The sequence below is a fragment of the Petromyzon marinus genome, chromosome 29 (genome assembly GCF_048934315.1).
Source record: "Petromyzon marinus isolate PM22_M1 ecotype Great Lakes invasive population chromosome 29, UKy_Petmar_22M1.pri1.0, whole genome shotgun sequence".
Lineage (NCBI taxonomy): Eukaryota > Metazoa > Chordata > Hyperoartia > Petromyzontiformes > Petromyzontidae > Petromyzon > Petromyzon marinus.
This window is the reverse complement of record NC_133695.1, coordinates 11,593,052-11,614,022: the sequence shown is the minus strand read 5'-3', so window position 1 is coordinate 11,614,022 and position 20,971 is coordinate 11,593,052. Positions and strand designations below refer to the sequence as shown.

At 48.5% G+C, this 20,971-nt stretch overlaps 2 protein-coding genes across 2 annotated transcripts in view; one reads left to right on the top strand and one right to left on the bottom strand.

The window, feature by feature from the left end:
- The first annotated feature begins 540 nt into the window (after window positions 1–540).
- Window positions 541–9,573, top strand: LOC116947161 (biorientation of chromosomes in cell division protein 1-like). Its single transcript, XM_076070568.1, has 3 exons — window positions 541–1,113; window positions 6,618–6,742; window positions 8,307–9,573. The coding sequence occupies exons 1-3, from the start codon at window positions 994–996 to the stop codon at window positions 8,629–8,631; spliced, it is 570 nt and encodes a 189-aa protein (XP_075926683.1). The 5' UTR covers window positions 541–993; the 3' UTR covers window positions 8,632–9,573.
- Window positions 9,574–10,018: 445 nt separating this feature from the next.
- The window catches only part of LOC116947162 (uncharacterized), a 79,238-nt gene continuing 68,285 nt past the window's right edge, over window positions 10,019–20,971 (bottom strand). The window contains exons 21-23 of the mRNA XM_032962608.2: window positions 20,427–20,504; window positions 18,278–18,433; window positions 10,019–13,783 (exon numbers count right to left, since the gene is read on the bottom strand). Of these exons, the coding sequence (XP_032818499.2) occupies window positions 13,667–13,783; window positions 18,278–18,433; window positions 20,427–20,504 (351 nt within the window). The 3' untranslated portion in view covers window positions 10,019–13,666. The remainder of the gene's footprint in view (window positions 13,784–18,277; window positions 18,434–20,426; window positions 20,505–20,971) is intronic.

The following is a 20,971-nucleotide window of genomic DNA, read 5'->3' as shown; positions in this document are numbered from 1 at the left end:
AAAAATTCGGTCACAGTCCCTATGATCACTGCTACATTGCATTTATGGCTTTTATTTTGGTGATTTCGAAAAAAAATTGGTTTTGGCCGTGTTTTTGTTTATTGCATACGGAGTTAGACTGATGTCCTTAATCTAAGTTGTCTTGTGGTTGTTGTTGTTGTTTGACTTGCATCCCACTGGGATTTTTACACACAGCGTTGGTGTACGTTGCTATTTCAGGAATATTTTGATGTTTTTTTCCTGGATTTTCTGTTTGCACAGTCACATAATCACTTTAAGATGTTTTCTTGTTCATGTTTTTGTTTGTTGCGGTTGCACCCGATTCAAGAGCCGAATGGCTCACAGGGCTATACCTAATACATGAACTATGAACCGAAAGAACCAAAGAAGGTAACGGATCGATACCAACTGAAATACAAAAATCGATTCCTGTTCAAAATAGCGATTCCTGTCGACACGGGGAGAGGAATCGCGATTCCTGTCGACACGGGGAGAGGAATCGAGCAGCGAACTCCACGCGCGCACCGCCAGCGAGCGTCGGGTCGAACGCGGGAGGAATCGATTCCAACAAACGGGGTCGACGACGCTCGATTGTTTATGAGTCGGATCGCCGGAGTCCAATGGCGCCCGCTCACGAGTTGGAATAGAGGAAGAAGAGCGATTGACGAAGAGGTGGTGGTGGTGACGAGGTGGCGGTGACGAGGTGGCGGCGGTGACGAGGTGGCGGCGGTGACGAGGTGGCGGCGGTGACGAGGTGGCGGCGGTGACGAGGTGGCGGCGGTGACGAGGAGGTGGTGACGTGGTGGTGACGGTGACGAGGAGGTGGTGACGAGATGGTGTAGTGACGTGGTGGTGGTGACGAGGAGGTGGTGACCAAGAGGGGGTGACAGTGACGAGGTGGTGACGGTGACGAGGTGGTGACGGTGACGAGGTGGTGACGGTGACGAGGTGGTGACGGTGACGAGGAGGTGGTGGTGGAGGAGACGCGGCGCCATGGCCAAGGACCTCCCGCCCGGGAACCCGGAGCTGATCGCCGCCATCGTTGATCACCTCAAGTCTCAGGGACTCTTCGACCAATTCCGCAGAGACTGCCTAGCGGACTTCGACACCAGGGTGCGAGAGGGAGACACGGGCAGAGAGACACGGGGAGAGAGGGGAGACACGGGGAGAGAAGGGAGACACGGGCAGAGAGACACGGGCAGAGAGACACGGGCAGAGAGAGAGAGACACGGGCAGAGAGAGAGACACGGGCAGAGAGAGAGAGAGACACGGGCAGAGAGACACGGGCAGAGAGACACGGGCAGAGAGAGAAAGAGAGACACACGGGCAGAGAGGGGAGACACGGGGAGAGAGGGGAGGCACTGGGAGAGAGACACGGGCAGAGAGAGAGAGAGACACAGGCAGAGAGAGACACGGGCAGAGAGGGGAGACACGGGGAGAGAGACACGGGGAGAGAGCGAGAGAGACGGGCAGAGAGGGGAGACACGGGCAGAGAGAGAGACTCACCCAGAGAGTCTCACCCTTAGAGACTCACCCAGAGAGACCCACCCAGAGAGACTCACCCAGAGAGGCTCACCCAGAGAGACTCACCCTTAGAGACTCACCCAGAGAGACTCACCCAGAGAGACTCACCCAGAGAGGCTCACCCAGAGAGACTCACCCTTAGAGACTCACCCAGAGAGACTCACCCAGAGAGACTCACCCAGAGAGACTCACCCAGAGAGACTCACCCTTAGAGACTCACCCAGAGAGACTCACCCAGAGAGGCTCACCCAGAGAGACTCACCCTTAGAGACTCACCCAGAGAGACTCACCCAGAGAGACTCACCCAGAGAGGCTCACCCAGAGTGACTCACCCAGAGAGACTCACCCAGAGAGACTCGCCCAGAGAGAATCACCCAGAGAGAGAGACCCAGAGAGACTCACCCAGAGAGACTCACCCTTAGAGACTCACCCAGAGAGACTCACCCAGAGAGACTCACCCAGAGAGGCTCACCCAGAGAGACTCACCCAGAGAGAGAGACCCAGAGAGACTCACCCAGAGATACTCACCCAGAGAGACTCACCCAGAGAGACTCACCCAGAGAGACTCACCCAGAGAAACTCACCCAGAGAGACTCACCCAGAGAGAGAGACCCAGAGAGACTCACACAGAGAGACTCACCCAGAGAGACTCACCCTTAGAGACTCACCCAGAGAGACTCACCCTTAGAGACTCACCCAGAGAGACTCACCCAGAGAGACTCACGCAGAGAGACCCAGAGAAGCTCACCCAGAGAGACACCCAGAGAGACTCACCCAGGGAGACTCACCCAGAGAGACTCACCCAGAGAGACTCACCCAGAGAGTCTCACCCAGAGAGACTCACACAGAGAGACTCACCCAGAGATACTCACCCAGAGAGACTCACCCAGAGAAACTCACCCAGAGAGACTCACCCAGAGAGACTCACCCTTAGAGACTCACCCAGAGAGACTCACCCAGAGAGGCTCACCCAGAGAGACTCACCCTTAGAGACTCACCCAGAGAGACTCACCCAGAGAGACTCACCCGGAGAGAGAGACCCAGAGAGACTCACCCAGAGATACTCACCCAGAGATACTCACCCAGAGAGACTCACCCAGAGAGACTCACCCAGAGAGACTCACCCAGAGAGACTCACCCAGAGAGAGAGACCCAGAGAGACTCACACAGAGAGACTCACCCAGAGAGACTCACCCAGAGAGACTCACCCTTAGAGACTCACCCAGAGAGACTCACCCTTAGAGACTCACCCAGAGAGACTCACCCAGAGAGACTCACCCAGAGAGACCCAGAGAAGCTCACCCAGAGAGACACCCAGAGAGACTCACCCAGGGAGACTCACCCAGAGAGACTCACCCAGAGAGACTCACCCAGAGAGACTCACCCTTAGAGACTCACCCAGAGAGCCTCACCCAGAGAGGCTCACCCAGAGAGACTCACCCTTAGAGACTCACCCAGAGAGACTCACCCAGAGAGACTCACCCTTAGAGACTCACCCAGAGAGACTCACCCAGAGAGACTCACGCAGAGAGACCCAGAGAAGCTCACCCAGAGAGACACCCAGAGAGACTCACCCAGGGAGACTCACCCGGAGAGACTCACCCAGAGAGACTCACCCAGAGAGTCTCACCCAGAGAGACTCACACAGAGAGACTCACCCAGAGATACTCACCCAGAGAGACTCACCCAGAGAAACTCACCCAGAGAGACTCACCCAGAGAGACTCACCCTTAGAGACTCACCCAGAGAGACTCACCCAGAGAGGCTCACCCAGAGAGACTCACCCTTAGAGACTCACCCAGAGAGACTCACCCAGAGAGACTCACCCAGAGAGACTCACCCGGAGAGAGAGACCCAGAGAGACTCACCCAGAGATACTCACCCAGAGATACTCACCCAGAGAGACTCACCCAGAGAGACTCACCCAGAGAGACTCACCCAGAGAGACTCACCCAGAGAGACTCACCCAGAGAGGCTCACCCAGAGAGAGAGACCCAGAGAGACTCACACAGAGAGACTCACCCAGAGAGACTCACCCAGAGAGACTCACCCTTAGAGACTCACCCAGAGAGACTCACCCTTAGAGACTCACCCAGAGAGACTCACCCAGAGAGACTCACCCAGAGAGACCCAGAGAAGCTCACCCAGAGAGGCACCCAGAGAGACTCACCCAGGGAGACTCACCCAGAGAGACTCACCCAGAGAGACTCACCCTTAGAGACTCACCCAGAGAGACTCACCCAGAGAGGCTCACCCAGAGAGACTCACCCTTAGAGACTCACCCAGAGAGACTCACCCAGAGAGGCTCACCCAGAGAGACTCACCCAGAGAGACTCACGCAGAGAGACCCAGAGAAGCTCACCCAGAGAGACACCCAGAGAGACTCACCCAGGGAGACTCACCCAGAGAGACTCACCCAGAGAGACTCACCCAGAGAGTCTCACCCAGAGAGACTCACACAGAGAGACTCACCCAGAGATACTCACCCAGAGAGACTCACCCAGAGAAACTCACCCAGAGAGACTCACCCAGAGAGACTCACCCTTAGAGACTCACCCAGAGAGACTCACCCAGAGAGGCTCACCCAGAGAGACTCACCCAGAGAGACTCACCCAGAGAGACTCACCCAGAGAGACTCACCCGGAGAGAGAGACCCAGAGAGACTCACCCAGAGATACTCACCCAGAGATACTCACCCAGAGAGACTCACCCAGAGAGACTCACCCAGAGAGACTCACCCAGAGAGAGAGACCCAGAGAGACTCACACAGAGAGACTCACACAGAGAGACTCACCCAGAGAGACTCACCCTTAGAGACTCACCCAGAGAGACTCACCCTTAGAGACTCACCCAGAGAGACTCACCCAGAGAGACTCACCCAGAGAGACCCAGAGAAGCTCACCCAGAGAGACACCCAGAGAGACTCACCCAGGGAGACTCACCCAGAGAGACTCACCCAGAGAGACTCACCCAGAGAGACTCACCCTTAGAGACTCACCCAGAGAGACTCACCCAGAGAGGCTCACCCAGAGAGACTCACCCTTAGAGACTCACCCAGAGAGACTCACCCAGAGAGACCCAGAGAAGCTCACCCAGAGAGACACCCAGAGAGACTCACCCAGAGAGACTCACCCAGAGAGACTCACCCAGAGAGACTCACCCAGAGAGACTCACCCTTAGAGACTCACCCAGAGAGACTCACCCAGAGAGGCTCACCCAGAGAGACTCACCCTTAGAGACTCACCCAGAGAGACTCACCCAGAGAGACTCACCCAGAGAGGCTCACCCAGAGAGACTCACCCAGAGAGAGAGACCCAGAGAGACTCACCCAGAGATACTCACCCAGAGAGACTCACCCAGAGAGACTCACCCAGAGAGACTCACCCAGAGGGACTCACACAGAGAGACTCACCCAGAGAGAGACTCACCCAGAGAGACTCACCCAGAGAGACTCACCCAGAGAGGCTCACCCAGAGAGACTCACCCAGAGAGACTCACCCAGAGAGACTCACCCAGAGAGACTCACCCAGAGAGACTCACCCAGAGGGACTCACACAGAGAGACTCACCCAGAGAGACTCACCCAGAGAGACTCACCCAGAGAGACTCACCCTTAGAGACTCACCCAGAGAAGCTCACCCAGAGAGACTCACCCAGAGAGACTCACCCAGAGAGACTCACCCAGAGAGACTCACCCAGAGAGACTCACCCAGAAAGACTCACACAGAGAGACTCACCCAGAGAGACTCACCCAGAGACTCGCCCAGAGAGACTCTCCCAGAGAAGCTCACCCAGAGAGACTCACCCAGAGAGACTCACCCAGAGAAGCTCACCCAGAGAGACTCACCCAGAGAGACTCACCCAGAGAGACTCACCCAGAGAGACTCACCCAGAGAGGCTCACCCAGAGAGACTCACCCAGAGAGACTCAACCAGAGAAGCTCATCCAGAGAGACTCACCCAGAGAGACTCACCCAGAGAGACTCACCCAGAGGGACTCACACAGAGAGACTCACCCAGAGAGAGACTCACCCAGAGAGACTCACCCAGAGAGACTCACCCAGAGAGACTCACCCAGAGAGGCTCACCCAGAGAGACTCACCCAGAGAGACTCACCCAGAGAGACTCACCCAGAGAGACTCACCCAGAGAGACTCACCCAGAGAGACTCACCCAGAGAGACTCACCCAGAGGGACTCACACAGAGAGACTCACCCAGAGAGAGAGACCCAGAGAGACTCACCCAGAGGGACTCACACAGAGAGACTCACCCAGAGAGACTCACCCAGAGAGACTCACCCAGAGAGACTCACCCAGAGAGACTCACCCAGAGAGAGACCCAGAGAGACTCACCCAGAGAGACTCACCCAGAGAGACTCACCCAGAGAGAGACCCAGAGAGACTCACCCAGAGAGACTCACCCAGAGAGACTCACCCAGAGAGACTCACACAGAGAGACTCACCCAGAGAGACTCACCCAGAGACTCACCCAGAGAGACTCACCCAGAGAGACTCACCCAGAGAGACTCACACAGAGAGACTCACCCAGAGAGACTCACCCAGAGAGAGACCCAGAGACTCACCCAGAGAGACTCACCCAGAGAGACTCACCCAGAGAGACTCACACAGAGAGACTCACCCAGAGAGACTCACCCAGAGAGAGACTCACCCAGAGAGACTCACCCAGAGAGAGAGACCCCGACTTACTCACTCGACACCCCGGCTCAGGCTCGACCCCTGAGGCTCGTCAGAGCCGCAGTGAGAACTCGCGGCTTCGTCCACCACCACGTTGAGGTGACGAGACCTCGCCTGTCGATGCTCCGTGGTCTACGGGTCGTCCCCTAGGTCGACTCAGCCTTAAATTAGTACCTGGTGCGGTGTGTAAACAGCGCCACTATGGAGACAAAGGCGGCCGGGCGTGGTGCTGGCCACCCACCCCCTCGTGTGCCGCGTGTCGGCCTTCATAGGAGCACTTGCCCCAGCAGTCTGTGCAGGCTGTACGGGGGAGCTTTGTCTTGTGCTGTGTGCATGATATGGTTTAAAGAAACCCCGTGTTGGGTCGGCCGGCCACACTCACACCTTGTTCTGTTTTGCAGCCAGCTTACCAAAACCTCCGCGAGAGAATGGATTCGTTCGTGTCCAATCACTTGGGGCACCAGAACTGGACTCCGGATATCAACAAAAATCAAATGAGAAACGGGCTACGGCAGACAATCCTGCAGTGAGTTTCTCTCCCCCTAGCTGGACCGCGCTGCGTCGCCCGTTGCTTGAACTACTACTGTCACATTCACGACTGTGTGTGCGCACGTTATATGTAAATTAAACCATAATATACGGGTTTTTTGTGCATGTTCTGTTCACGTGACAAACATTTCTAATTGGCTGTGTGTCGGGTGGTGGCGGGTTTAACGTCACATTTATATTTATGCGATCTCACCCCCCAAAAAAACTATATGGATGGATGATATTGGTCGCGAAAGCCTACCTACGTGTTTAACTATATAGAGATAAGTAGAGCGTCATTTTGCTTTGTGTTGCTAAGTCACCCTCGAGGAACACTTTGGTCACGCACGGTGTGCGACGGTAGTGGTGGCACCTCGGCTAATGCCACGTGCAGGACAAGTGGCAGGGTCTGCAATGTGCGACGACTGCTCATCGAGCCCCTTGCCTCTTGAGACCCGTGGAATGTGTCCCAGCTCGCAGAGTAAACGCATCTAATGTTCTCCACTTTACCGAAATTCATTGACCGATGCGTGCGCGGTAATCTAGAAGCGGTGACCATCAAACCACACCAAGGCAAAATGTTCACGCGCGATTGTGTGGTTTGTTTTTTTTAAACTTAAAACTTTCGCGACTGCAGGAATTCACATGCTTGGTCCTTTCGGTAAAGTCACGTAGGTAAAAAAAAAAAATACGGTAAAAAAAAGGCCCACGATGTTTCGACCGCTTGTGTTGCGATCGAAATGTCGTGGGTTTTTTTTTCTTTTATTATTTTCAATTTATTTTAATTTATTAAAAATTTTCTGTCTACATGACTTTACCGAAAGAACCAAGAAACACGGTTGTGTGTTGTTTGTCAGTGTGTTCACGTCCTCTGGATGTCGGAGCAGAATCTGCGTTGAGAAATCATCGCTTCTGCAGCAATGAATACTTTTGATTTGCACGTTCCACAAAAAGCTGTTGAAATTTCGGTCATTAATTTGATGAACGTAAAATAGAACACTATGTGTATATGGGCGTTTAACAAATAAAATATTAAATGAATCCCCAAACTAAACTTAAAGACAAAAAAAATACATCTTCTTTGGTTCTTTCGGTAAAGTCACGTAGAATGAGAATAAAATAATAAATTGATAAAATAAAATAACACAATAATTATTATTTTATTCTCATTCTACGTGACTTTACCGAAAGAACCAAAGAAGATGAATCCTTGCAGTCACGAAAGCTTTAAATCGAAAAAAAAATACATCAAACTGGGAGTGGGAGAAAACATTTCACTAAATGAAGTTACATTTTTCACTGAATTTGATCAAACAACAAAAACATGAATTATCTGCTCACAGTATTTATCCTAAACAACTTCTGGGCATTTGTATTGTAATTTAAATCTGTACAGTAATTGTTTTTCCCATCTTCATCATGGTCACGCACATGTCCTGACCCAAAAGTGTATTTTGGCGTAAACAATTTTTTTTAATCTGGTGAATAGTTCTCATTGTGTAGTCTCGGGTGTGTGTGTGTATATATACCTCCTCATATATTGAACGCTTGTGGCTTTTCAGGTCGGGCATGCTGGAGTCTGCCGTGAACCGCATCGTCCATCAAGTGGTCAATCCAAAGATCAGCACGTTCTTTCGGCCGCAGATCGAAAACGTGGTGCACGAGTATCTGGGCGTGGACGAGGAGGGAGAGGTTGTGGCAGCAGGAGCAGCAGCAGGAGCAGCAGCAGGAGCAGCAGCAGGAGGAGGAGGAGCGGCTCCCCCTCCTCCGCTCCCTCCTATGGACACCGACTCCCAGGATCCGCACGCTCCACCGGCGTTGGAAGCCGAGGCAGCAGCAGCAGCCACTGACGTTGCCACAACGGAGGAGGCTCCATATTCGCAGTAGTGCAGGCGAAGCGTCGCAACTTTTATTTGTGCCTGTCAAGAGCTTGTTTTCATAACAAGTGTTTGGTTGTTGTCTTTGAGAGACGTCATTATGAACTGAGCATGTTGTCTTTTTTCAGAGATAGTCTATATTTGGTTTTATTCGGTTGTGGTTTTTTTTCCCTCTGTAAACATTTACAAAGACACATTTAAGAACCAATATTCTTAAGCATGTTTGGATTTTTTTTTACTGTGACGATGTTTTATAATTGTCATTATATTGTAAAAATGTGTTTGTAGCTCTCATCAACCAGTCCGCGAAATGGGCAAAACTAATTTAATGATTTTGATTTAAAGCTTTCGTGACTGCAGTGATTCATATTATTGGTTCTTTCAGTAAAGTCACGTTGAAGGGAAAACAATAAAATATATACTTTAATGAAATATATATTTTATTATTTTACCGAAAGAACCAAAAGAATGTTTAATGCTAAATTAATATTGTATGTTGCGTCTGATCAGCTGGCATATAGTTAATGTGTACTTAGTTGAGCTGTTAGGAATTCAAACCCCAAATTATATTTTTTCAGTGAAAAAGTTCAGTTGCCTCTCCTCTTCGCCCCCAAATTCTTCCCAGTAATGAACCGAGTAAAATGTCAAACTAAATTCGTATGTTCTCACGCTGTGTACTTTGAATCCATCTCACAACACAAAACCCAAATATGTCCTCGAGCCTAAGAGGCTTTCTAACTGGTTTAGAATAATGTATTTAGAAGGCAAAAGAGCCACACATCTGTCTCCCTTCTGGGTCTCGTAATCAATCAGGCTCATGAAACACTGCCAGATTATCGGATGTTATTGGCAAGAGTACTGCATCTTCAAGATGCAGCCATGTTTGGCACACATCTAATTTAAAAAAAAACTTGTATTAAGCATTATGGGTAAATAAACAAATGTAGACTTGCGTCTGTTCACGCTGTTATTTTACAACAGTCTCTGGGCCAAGGCGATATTATCCAGCAGCATTTGTTTAAGAAGGTTAATTTAGCGAGTTTCGATTGGGCCTCATCAGGGTTTCATTCTAGATTTGAAGTTTTCGTGACTGCAAGGATTCATACGCTTTGTTTTTTTCGGTAAAGTCGCATAGTTTAAAAAATTAATTAAAATAAATTAAATCACGACGTTTCGGGCGGCCGAAACGTGATTTAATTTATTTTAATATTTTTTTTACCTACGTGACTACCGAAAAAACCAAAGAGTACTCATCAGGGTTTGTAAATGCTTCTGGATTGGAAGATGTCTCGCTGTGTCAAAGCTGGTCCAGTGTTCTGTTTAATACTGCTGGACAGCAGTCCACGTGGGTGAAACTGCTGTAGCACAAAAATTATTTCTTCTATAAAAATGCAATGTTGGGTCATTTATAACCTTTATTTAAACACGGATGCCGTTGCAAATGTACATTTCACATGTCTGACTTAAGTACTATTCTATACACGAGTCACTGATGAAACTGAACTCATAATTGACAAACACTTCAGCAAAATATTCATTAATATGTAAATGCAACTATTGACCATTTTTAAATGTATGTATTTGGAAAATATAAATGCTTAAAACACAATAAATAAAGCATTTTTTAATCACAGAATAAGAACTTTGGACACTTCCATGACGATATGGAGCAAAATACATTAATCTTTCACGGATACTTGGCGAGATAAATGCATAATAATAATTGTGCAGGCCCTTAAACTAAGCTCATAGGCCCCAGAGTAATGAGGTGGGAACTCCACACTATTGTTTCCAGAGGCAGAATTTGCAGCGGTGAACATTGGTGACTGCCGATGAGTCCTAATGGGAACGAAACCAGTCCAGATTTTTGTCACTGCTGGTTTCTGGTGACCGAATATGAAGACCGCAGTGCATTTCTTACGGAACTGTTGATGATTTTCTCTTTTTCACATTGCAGAGGCTGTTTTTTTACACACTTGTCATTTGAAACCTGTGGTCTTCCAGCCTGCCCTATGAATCGGTGATGGATTTTTGTCATAATTTAAAGATTTGACTGGATCAATCGTGCAGAACCTGCACGTGGAAGGAACTTAAAAGTTCAAAACTAATTAAAAAAATAGTTACAGTAAATCCATTTTGGAAAATTGTTGGCTCAATGCAAGGCCTGTTATACACGATTACAGCTCGTAAGCAAAATATCATTTTCACAGATGCTGGGAAACAGGAATGTACATTTACGTTCTAATATGCAATGGGTGATTGTGACAATTAGTTACCTTTGCTTAACTACAACACACACTCATGTCCACATAGTTTATCCATGCGCCACCTACAAAAGGATTACGACAGTTAAATACGCCGTTTATACATTTTAGTCCACAACGAATTCATTATCAGGGCAAAACACCTGAAATTAAATATTAACGAGTTTATTTTCCCATCCCGTAAAAAACCTCGACTCCCACAAATATACGTTTGTTTAACACGTAGGCTTTCGCCACCAATATCCATAATACAGGTTTTTTTTTGGGTTATATCGCATGAATACAAATGTGTCGTTACTCTCCAACACACAACCGGTGTGCTGTACTAGTAACGAATCGGCACGTTCTGTTTACGTGACAAACCTTACTAGTTATGAATGATACGTTTACTCAACGATGGAATTCAACGAAAGCTCAGACTCGACGAAAGGGCATGGTGACGCAGTGGTGACACTGGTGTCTCAGAGGAAGGCTCTCCCTGGGTTCGACTCCCAACTCGGGCGCCTTGTGGAGTTTGCATGTTCTCCCCCTGTGTTCTGCGTGGGCTTTCTCCGGTTTACTTCCATCGGTTTAAAAAAACAAAACATACAAACATCCCAATGCTGCAAAAATGTACCCGCAAATTGAAACGAGATTTTACACAGGGCAGCATTGTCCACCACCACGACAACTTGGCAGTAGCCACCTAAAACATAATTGAGACTCGATGTGGCTTTCCAAGGTTAAACAAGCATAATAATAAAACAATGAAAGCGGCTAACATTCTAACAATGCACTCATGGAAGCAAAGCTTGAGTGGTGTGATCTGAATCGCAATACTGCAATGCAACTGGCCAGTAATGTTACCTGCATTGTCAGGCAGACTGAAGACCACAAGGTTAATATTTTTTACTTGCATAGACAACAGTTTTTGCTCATGTCGCAGATACGCTCATCTTACACGTAGCTACATTACCGAAGGGGATAAATAAATTCAGGAAATGCTTGGTTGTGAAATAGTTTAGTAAAAAAAAACACATTTAATGAAAGGAGATAATTACAGCTTAATGAAAATTATACATTTGTGAACTTTTCCTTAATGTTGTAATTTTCTCTGTTTCTATATACAGCATGCGTTGGTAATATTTCACCCCAACCACACAAAGAGAGTTATGCGACAGAGTCTGCATCGTCACCACGAAGGCATGCTGTGCTCGTGGTGCCAATATGGCTTATTGCAATTGCTCGACGTTTAATGAGCAAACACGAATCCGGGGCAGCGGGGAGGTGGTAGCCTTCAGGCTCTGTTAAGAGAGGGATCACGAATTGATGCCATCAACCCGGCGGCTCGACATCAATCAGCGATCATTGCAGAAGAACAACTCAAGCGGCCGTAAACGGCCCTTCCCAGGGCCAGACGATACGTGCTCTCAGATGGGTCCTGGAATGAGGATCCTCCAACGCAACATTGAGGAACTTAAATTTCGATTTTAAAGCTTTCGTGACTGCAAGGATTCATCTTCTTTGGTTCTTTCGGTAAAGTCACGCAGAATGAGAATAAAATAATAAATTGATAAAATAACAATAATATTCTCACGACGTTTCGGCCACAACACAAGCGGCCTTCATCAGGTGAAGGGACGAGATCTGGTAGCACTGTCCTACCAGACAGTCTCGTCCTTTCACCTGATGAAGGCCGCTTGTGTTGTGGCCGAAACGTCGTGAGAATATCATTGTGTTATTTTATTTTATCAATTGAGGAACTTTCCTGGACGGAGCACCCGGAAGAGACCCGTGGGACGTAAAAACGACGACTCAACGCCCGAATCACAAACATGAAGGGAGGTAGCGATCGCGGCGAGGACTGAGTCACTGCTCCCGACGAGATGATTTGGCTCAACCGCTGCAAAGTAAAATGATGGCAGATTTTTAAAAGGTCAAATGAAATGTGCCACGCTCATTGAAAGAAAAACGTCGAAACGCGTTTGAGGTTGTTAACACCGTTGCAAGTCCTCGTGTTCACTTTATCATGGGCCATTGCGCGAGCCTCGGAAATTCGGTGCACGCGTTGGAGACATCCGTTCGGCTTCCGCACGAGGCGGCGAGAGCTGTGGACGTGACCTCGTGAGTACAATGCCAGATGCAAGAAGAAGTCGCAAGTAAACGTTCAAACGGTCCAATTCATTTATTGGCCGACGTTAATCTTCGTCCAATTTTGGTGAAACTGAGCCAAGGTCGAACCCAGGGGGTCCGGCAACCAAAATAACAATAAGGGGCATTTTTGTTTCGAATTCGGTAAAAAAAATAAACTAGATATTTCACAAGCCGCAGTGCACCATGGTGAGTACGAGACGGCGCTGGTCCTGAATAAACAACGTCACGAAGCGGTCCCCAAAGATCCACGTGCAGCTCCAGAGCCGCACGTTTTTGCCGACCCCTGGTCTGACCAATGCGATGTTCGTTGGCCATGTGCTTCACCATCATCATCATCATCATTTCCCATCACCATCACCACCCATCACCATCGCCCATCGTCGACCTGGGCGAGGTTTGGGGAGGGAGGGGGGGACAATGGCCCCCTCCCCCCCCCAAACTGGACACCGTTATTAATTTATTTTTAATAGTTTACAATTAAGAAAAAAATGATATGCACCCGCGATTCCTAATGTGAGGCACAAAGCGAACCTCTGCCCCACCAACCCCCCCCCCCCAATTAGACTCCGCCTGTGAGGATGGATGACCACTTTGGTGGCGATGGTGCAGCAGTGCTGTGGCTTTTGGGATCAGGTGCGGCGGCAGTGGTCACGAGGATATCGGGTAGAGGAGCCGGGTGCTCCCTCGCACGGTCTGCTGGTTCCCGATGAGCGTGAGCGGCATCAGCTCGTAGTGCTCGATCATCTCCGGCACGCTGTTGAATCTCTAGAGAAGGGAAGGAGTAAGAAAAACGTTGAAAGTGCGGTACGTTCAGAAAAGCAACTCGTTTTTGCATTCTCATGTTGTGAAGATGTCTACAGCGCCTTGTTCCAAGGCGCTTTACAACATTTGTAATATTGTACATTTGATTGAAATTAAGATTGGGCTCGTTAAAAGTGGTGGTGTGGTGATGGTGACAAGAGAACAGGTGGGAGAGGTTAAGGAGGGGTTGGGGTAGTGATAGGGGTTGAGGTAGGGATGAAGGTTGGGGTAGTGATAGAGGTTGGGGTAGTGATATGGGTTGGGGTAGTGATAGGGGTTGGGGTAGTGATAGGGGTTGGGGTAGTGATAGGGGTTGGGGTAGTGATGGGGGTAGTGATTGGGGTTGGGGTAGTGATAGGGGTTGGGGCAGTGATAGGGATTGGGGAAGTGATGGGGGTAGTGATAGGGGTTGGGTTAGTGATAGGGGTTGGGGTAGGGGTAGTGATAGGGGTTGGGGTAGTGATAGGGTTTGGGGTAGTGATGGGGGTTGGGGTAGTGATAGGGTTTGGGGTAGTGATGGGGGTTGGGGTAGTGATAGGGTTTGGGGTAGTGATGGGGGTTGGGGTAGTGATAGGGTTTGGGGTAGTGATGGGGGTTGGGGTAGTGATAGGGGTAGTGATAGGGGTTGGGGTAGTGATAGGGTTTGGGGTAGTGATGGGGGTTGGGGCAGTGATAGGGGTTGGGGTAGTGATAGGGGTTGGGGTAGTGATGGGGGTAGTGATAGGGGTTGGGGTAGTGATAGGGGTTGGGGTAGTGATGGGGGTAGTGATAGGGGTTAGGTAGTGATAGGGGTTGGGGTAGTGATGGGGGTTGGGGTAGTGATGGGGGTTGGGGTAGTGATAGGGTTTGGGGTAGTGATGGGGGTTGGGGTAGTGATAGGGGTTGGGGTAGTGATGGGGGTAGTGATAGGGGTTAGGTAGTGATAGGGGTTGGGGTAGTGATGGGGGTTGGGGTAGTGATGGGGGTTGGGATGAAGGTTGGGGTAGTGATAGGGGTTGGGGTAGTGATAAGGGTTGGGGTAGTGATAGGGGTTGGGGTAGTGATGGGGGTTGGAGTAGTGATGGGGGTTGGAGTAGTGATGGGGGTTGGAGTAGTGATGGGGGTTGGAGTAGTGATGGGGGTTGGAGTAGTGATGGCGGTAGTGATAGGGGTTGGGGTAGTGATAGGGGTTGGGGTAGTGATGGGGGTTGGGGTTGTGATAGGGGTTGGGGTAGTGATGGGGGTAGTGATAGGGGTTGGGGTAGTGATAATAGGGGTTGGGGTAGCGATCAGGGTTGATGTAGTAATAGGGGTTCGGGTAGTGATCAGGGTTGGGGCAATGATCAGGGTAGGGGTAGTGAGGATAGAGGTTGGGGTAGTGATAAGGGTTGGGGTAGTGATCAGGGTAGGGGTAGTGATCAGGGTTGGAGTAGTGATAGGGGTTGGGGTAGTGATAGGGGTTGGGTTAGTGATGGGGGTTGGGGTAGTGATGGGGGTTGGGATGAAGGTTGGGGTAGTGATAGGGGTTGGGGTAGTGATAAGGGTTGGGGTAGTGATAGGGGTTGGGGTAGTGATGGGGGTTGGAGTAGTGATGGGGGTTGGAGTAGTGATGGGGGTTGGAGTAGTGATGGGGGTTGGAGTAGTGATGGCGGTAGTGATAGGGGTTGGGGTAGTGATAGGGGTTGGGGTAGTGATGGGGGTTGGGGTTGTGATAGGGGTTGGGGTAGTGATGGGGGTAGTGATAGGGGTTGGGGTAGTGATAATAGGGGTTGGGGTAGCGATCAGGGTTGATGTAGTAATAGGGGTTTGGGTAGTGATCAGGGTTGGGGCAATGATCAGGGTAGGGGTAGTGAGGATAGAGGTTGGGGTAGTGATAAGGGTTGGGGTAGTGATCAGGGTAGGGGTAGTGATCAGGGTTGGAGTAGTGATAGGGGTTGGGGTAGTGATAGGGGTTGGGTTAGTGATGGGGGTTGGGGTAGTGATAGGGGTAGTGATAGGGGTTGTGGTAGTGATATGGGTTGGGGTAGTGATAGGGGTTGGGGTAGTGATAGGGGTTGGGGTAGTGATGGGGGTAGTGATGGGGTTTGGGGTAGTGATAGGGGTTGGGGTAGTGATAGGGGTTGGGGTAGTGATGGGGGTTGGAGTAGGCCTGGTCGTAGCTGGGGAGCAGGGGCACGGAGTAGCAGTATGATCGGCTAGGGACAAGATTATGGGTATCAAATGTAACAATTTTATCGTGTCTCAATAAAAGGCACGAATACACAAGCTATTGGCGTTTAAATTTGTCGCTAATTGTGGCGGAACACAGCCTGATGGTGCCTCTGGCAATGAAGCACAAACGGCCTTGCCTCTTCCCGTCCTGAGAGGCACAAGTCTTCCTTGGGCACCAAGGTGGCTAGGAGATGTTAACTACCCTGCCTGGTATTCAGGAGGTCGTGGGTTCCATCCCGACCCTGACGCCTGCTGCATATTTGGAATTTGCGTGTCTCTCTCCCCGTGGTCACGTGCATTTTTCTCTAGGCCGTCCGGTATTTCTCTTCGCATCTAGAATCAACCCGTGTTTAAGAGTATTTGGCTGCTATAAATTCCCACATGATGATAAGCCACTTCGTTGAGCTATTATTTGTGATAGCCAGGTCACTTCTTAAAAAGCTACATAGCTCAGTGGACCTTACCTGGTAAAAAAACAAATAGTTTATATATTCTCGGTTCTTTCGGTAAAGTCACGTAGAAGGGAAACAATAAAATAATAAAAATATAAAACAATAAAATTCTCACGACGTTTCGACTGCAACACAAGCAATCATCATCAGGTGTGAAAACCACTGCAAGAATTTTTGAAAAAAGTGGCGGTTTTTTTAACGTTAGCACCACGGAGAGCGATTTGACAGTTTGTTCCGATGGACGAGTCCATCTATGTTCGGAAAAGAGGAGGGGGGAGACAAAAATAATGGATGCGGTCTGAAAACCACCGTAAGCGTGAACAATCAATTAAGACCGGAATGGTTTATCCAATCCTTCCAATGATTGCTAAGCCAGAATTCATCTCGGTTGAAATTGTCTCTGTGCTTGTATATGTGGATAGCCTCATGAACGAATCTCTCATGGTAGCCAGATGGCTTGCAGAGAACCTCTGTCTTGGAGAAGTCAATGTCATGTGAGCCTACTGAATTATAACAGTGATCTGCCATGGCTGAGATGTTGGTCCTACCGTGTTTTAGGTCTGCTTTGTGTTGACGGATGCGGTCCAAGACATGTCGTTTGGTTTCTCCAATGTAACTACTATCACAGAGGCAACTTAGTTTGTAGACCGCAGGGTACTGTATGTCCGGAATCACATCTTTTATAGACGGAACCAGATCACGGATTTTATGTAATGTGTTGAATCGGACCTGGATCTTGTGTTTGTTCAAGATTTTGGAGATCTTTTTTGTGATCCCCGCAATGTAGGGTAAAGTGATTGGTTTTGAATGGCTCCTCAAGAGGGTCCTTCTTCATGGTTGGAGTGATAGCTTTGCGGATTGTGTAGTCGGAGTAACCATTAGCCTTAAGAGATTGGTGTACGTGCTTGAGTTCATTGATTATGTGTTCCTGGTCGGATATGCATTGGGCTCTATGGTGCAGAGTCTTGATGAGGGAATTCTTCTGGGATGGATGGTGGTGGGAATCCGGTTTCAGGTAAGCATCCGTATGGGTAGCTTTCCTGTGGCTTAGCAGTCATTGGAAGGATTTGATCAACCATTTCGGGTTTTAATTGATTGTTCACGCTTATGGTGGCTTTCAGACCGCATCCATTATTTTCGTCTCCCCCCTCTTTTCTGAACATAGATGGACTCGTCCATCTGAATAACTGCCAAATCGCTCTCCGTGGTGCTAACGTTTAAAAATAACCGCCACTTTTTTCAAATTTTCTTGTTGTGGTTTTCACACCTGATGATGATTGCTTGTGTTGCAGTCGAAACGTCGTGAGAATTTTATTGTTTTATATTTTTATTATTTTATTGTTTCCTTTCTACGTGACTTTACCGAAAGAACCAAGAATATGAATCCCTACAGTCACGAAAGCTTTAAATGAAAAAAACAGTTCATAGAACCTCCTTTGCCTGTACCAAAATATGAGAATAGGTTTTCCCCTTTTTTCTGGCAACAAAACAGGTGTTAAGATGTTAAAACACCAAATTGAAACCTTTTACAAGGAATCATGTCTGCATATTATCAGAGTATGTTTTTTTGTTTGCATTCTCACCACAAGAATTGTGGCTAATGCAGACACGATTCCTTGTAAAAGGTTTCAGTTTGGTGTTTTAACATCTCAACACACCTGCTTTGTTGCCAGAAAAAAGGGGAAAACCTATTCTCAGTTTAAAGTTTAGTTTCATTTTTTTTTAATGTCTGGAGCCTGGACACCCACGACACGCACAGCGGCTGCAACGAAGCACCAGGTGGTTACGTATCCGTGAGACACAAATGCCGCGTTACCTCCTCGCCCGCTTTCTCCATGCCGAGGGCGTACTTCTGCTCGGCCTCCACGTAGCGGATCTGGATGTTGAACACGGTCCTTTTGAAGTACACCACCAGCGTGTACGGCTGGTTCTGCTGATGCCCGGAGCTTCTCCGCACCATGAACGCTCCGTCCTGCAAGAGGACCCAGCCGCCGGCCGGCACGTAAGGCAGCATTTGTCTGATGCGGGCAGCGCAACTTGGCACCAGGGACTGTGGGCTGGAAGGGCCCCATTTAATTGCTTGCACCAGGGCCCATGCCAACCACACTCGTACACCACCGAGAGTATACCTCCAGCAATTTATATGAAAGGACCATTGATTTCTTCTGAATTTACGTCACCAAGGCCCACCGAGCGATATAGCTCTTTTTCAGAAGCGACCTGACCACAACGAAGTGGCTTGTCTCTAAACGCACGTTGGTTCTAAATGTGGAGGGAAAACCCGAAGGATCCACGTGACCACGGGCAGAGAGACACGCAACCTCCAAATATACTGCAGCAGGCGTCAGGGTCGAGATCGCAGCCACGACCTCATGTATACCAAGCGAGTTAGTTAACATCTCCTATCCACTGTGCCAGCGTGAACAGTGAGCGGCGCTTTGTTATGATAGAAGCGAATGCAGGGAGAGGGTTACTCTGGCAGAAAGGCACACAGCGCGCGGCTGTATTAGTCAGGACAGGTGAGAAGCTCGACAGCTCGGTGAGCAGACTGGAGCCAGAGCCGGTGAAGGAGGGCCGCAGGTAAAACCTCGTCGGGGGAGCGAGGTTCCCATCTGGACGAAACGGCCGAAACACGCGCACGCCACCTTTTCAATTTGCCCCATCCGGCGGTCATAGAGACACACACGGGCGTTTAACGCGTCGGCCTTTCGTGACCGATATCATCCAGAATGGAGCCTCATCAGGCCGGTTGTAATTACCGGGCGAAATGTCACGGCACTCGAATTGTGAATGTTGTGGTGGGTTTACTCTCCAACACACAACCGGCGTGCTGTACTAGTAACGAATTGTGAATGTTGTGGTGGGTTTACTCTCCAACACACAACCGGTGTGTGCTGTACTGGTAACGAATTGTGAATGTTGTGGTGGGTTTACTCTCCAACACATAACCGGTATGTGCTGTACTGGTAACGAATTGTGAATGTTGTGGTGGGTTTACTCTCCAACACACAACCGGTGTGCTGTACTAGTAACGAATTGTGAATGTTGTGGTGGGTTTACTCTCCAACACACAACCGGTTTGCTGTACTAGTAACGAATTGTGAATGTTGTGGTGGGTTTACTCTCCAACACACAACCGGTATGTGCTGTACTAGTAACGAATTGTGAATGTTGTGGTGGGTTTACTCTCCAATACACAACCGGTGTGTGCTGTACTAGTAACGAATCGGCACGTTTTGTTTACGTGACAAACCTTAATAATTGGCTGTGTCGAGTGGTAGCGGGTTTAACGACACATATTTACATGATCTAACCCCAAAAAAACCCTCTATTATGGATCCACAGGTGTTTCATAAAAAAAATCGCATGAAAAGAAAATTATCGTCAAGGTGAGAATCTTGCCAAGAATGCTTCCTAAACCAATTTCAACACTTATCTGTAAATGTCAGATACCCATCAGGTATACAATTTCGGCAGGCATGGCTTTATGCCTACACACCCTACATACAATAGAGTCAGCAGCATCGACTGCATCTATAGTATTTAATGTTGACCTTTATGGAAAGTAAAGCTAAGAAAGAAATCAATGCAGCAACAAATATAACGAGCCAAATAAAGGCTGTGTCTGTGTGTCCCGCGTGTGACGTCACTCCACATGCGCCCCCTCATTATTTTTCACGTGTGCCTGGATTTTTAGACTAACGCAGAAGAAGGTCGAGCGGCTATGAACATTTATTTACGCAAATTCCCTTTCGAATTTTACGCATCTTTATAGAAAGTGAAGGCAAAAGATTCTCCTACGCCGCATCCCAGTGCATTTGGTGGCTTTATTTATTTCTTCGGCACGTCAAACAAAAGGTTAATCTACTTTACGCTTCCGGCCTAGGACGGGCTAGCAAGCTAGTATACAGAGAGCCGTTCGAGCGATAATAAATAGCGAAAAATGCTCGTGCACCAACACATACCAAGTTTGATGCTCTTAAAATGTCTTCGGCTTTCCTGCGATCGAACCTGCTGGCATACCAAATCTTTGAGTAGATTTCCTGTCAAAAGAACATTTTGAAAGAAAAATCAATATTCGTGAGAAACCCGTTTCAAGTGATGAAGTGGCGTATTCTGAAACATCGGCAGTATCATAAAAATAATAAATAAATAATACATTAACTTCTTGGTTCTTTCGGTAAAGCCACATAGAAGGGAAACAATATTTTCGTTTCCCCCCTCCTCTTTTCCGAACATAGATGGACTCGTCCATCTGAACAAACTGTCAAATCGCTCTCCGTGGTGCTAACGTTTAAAAAAACCGCCACTTTTTTTAAATGTTCTTGCTGTGGTTTTCACACCTGATGATGATTGCTTGTGTTGCAGTCGAAACATCGTGAGAATTTTATTGTTTTATATTTTTATTATTTTATTGTTTCCCTTCTACGTGACTTTACCGAAAGAACCAAGAATATGAATCCCTGCAGTCACGAACGCTTTAAATCGAAAAATAAATCATTACTCAAGG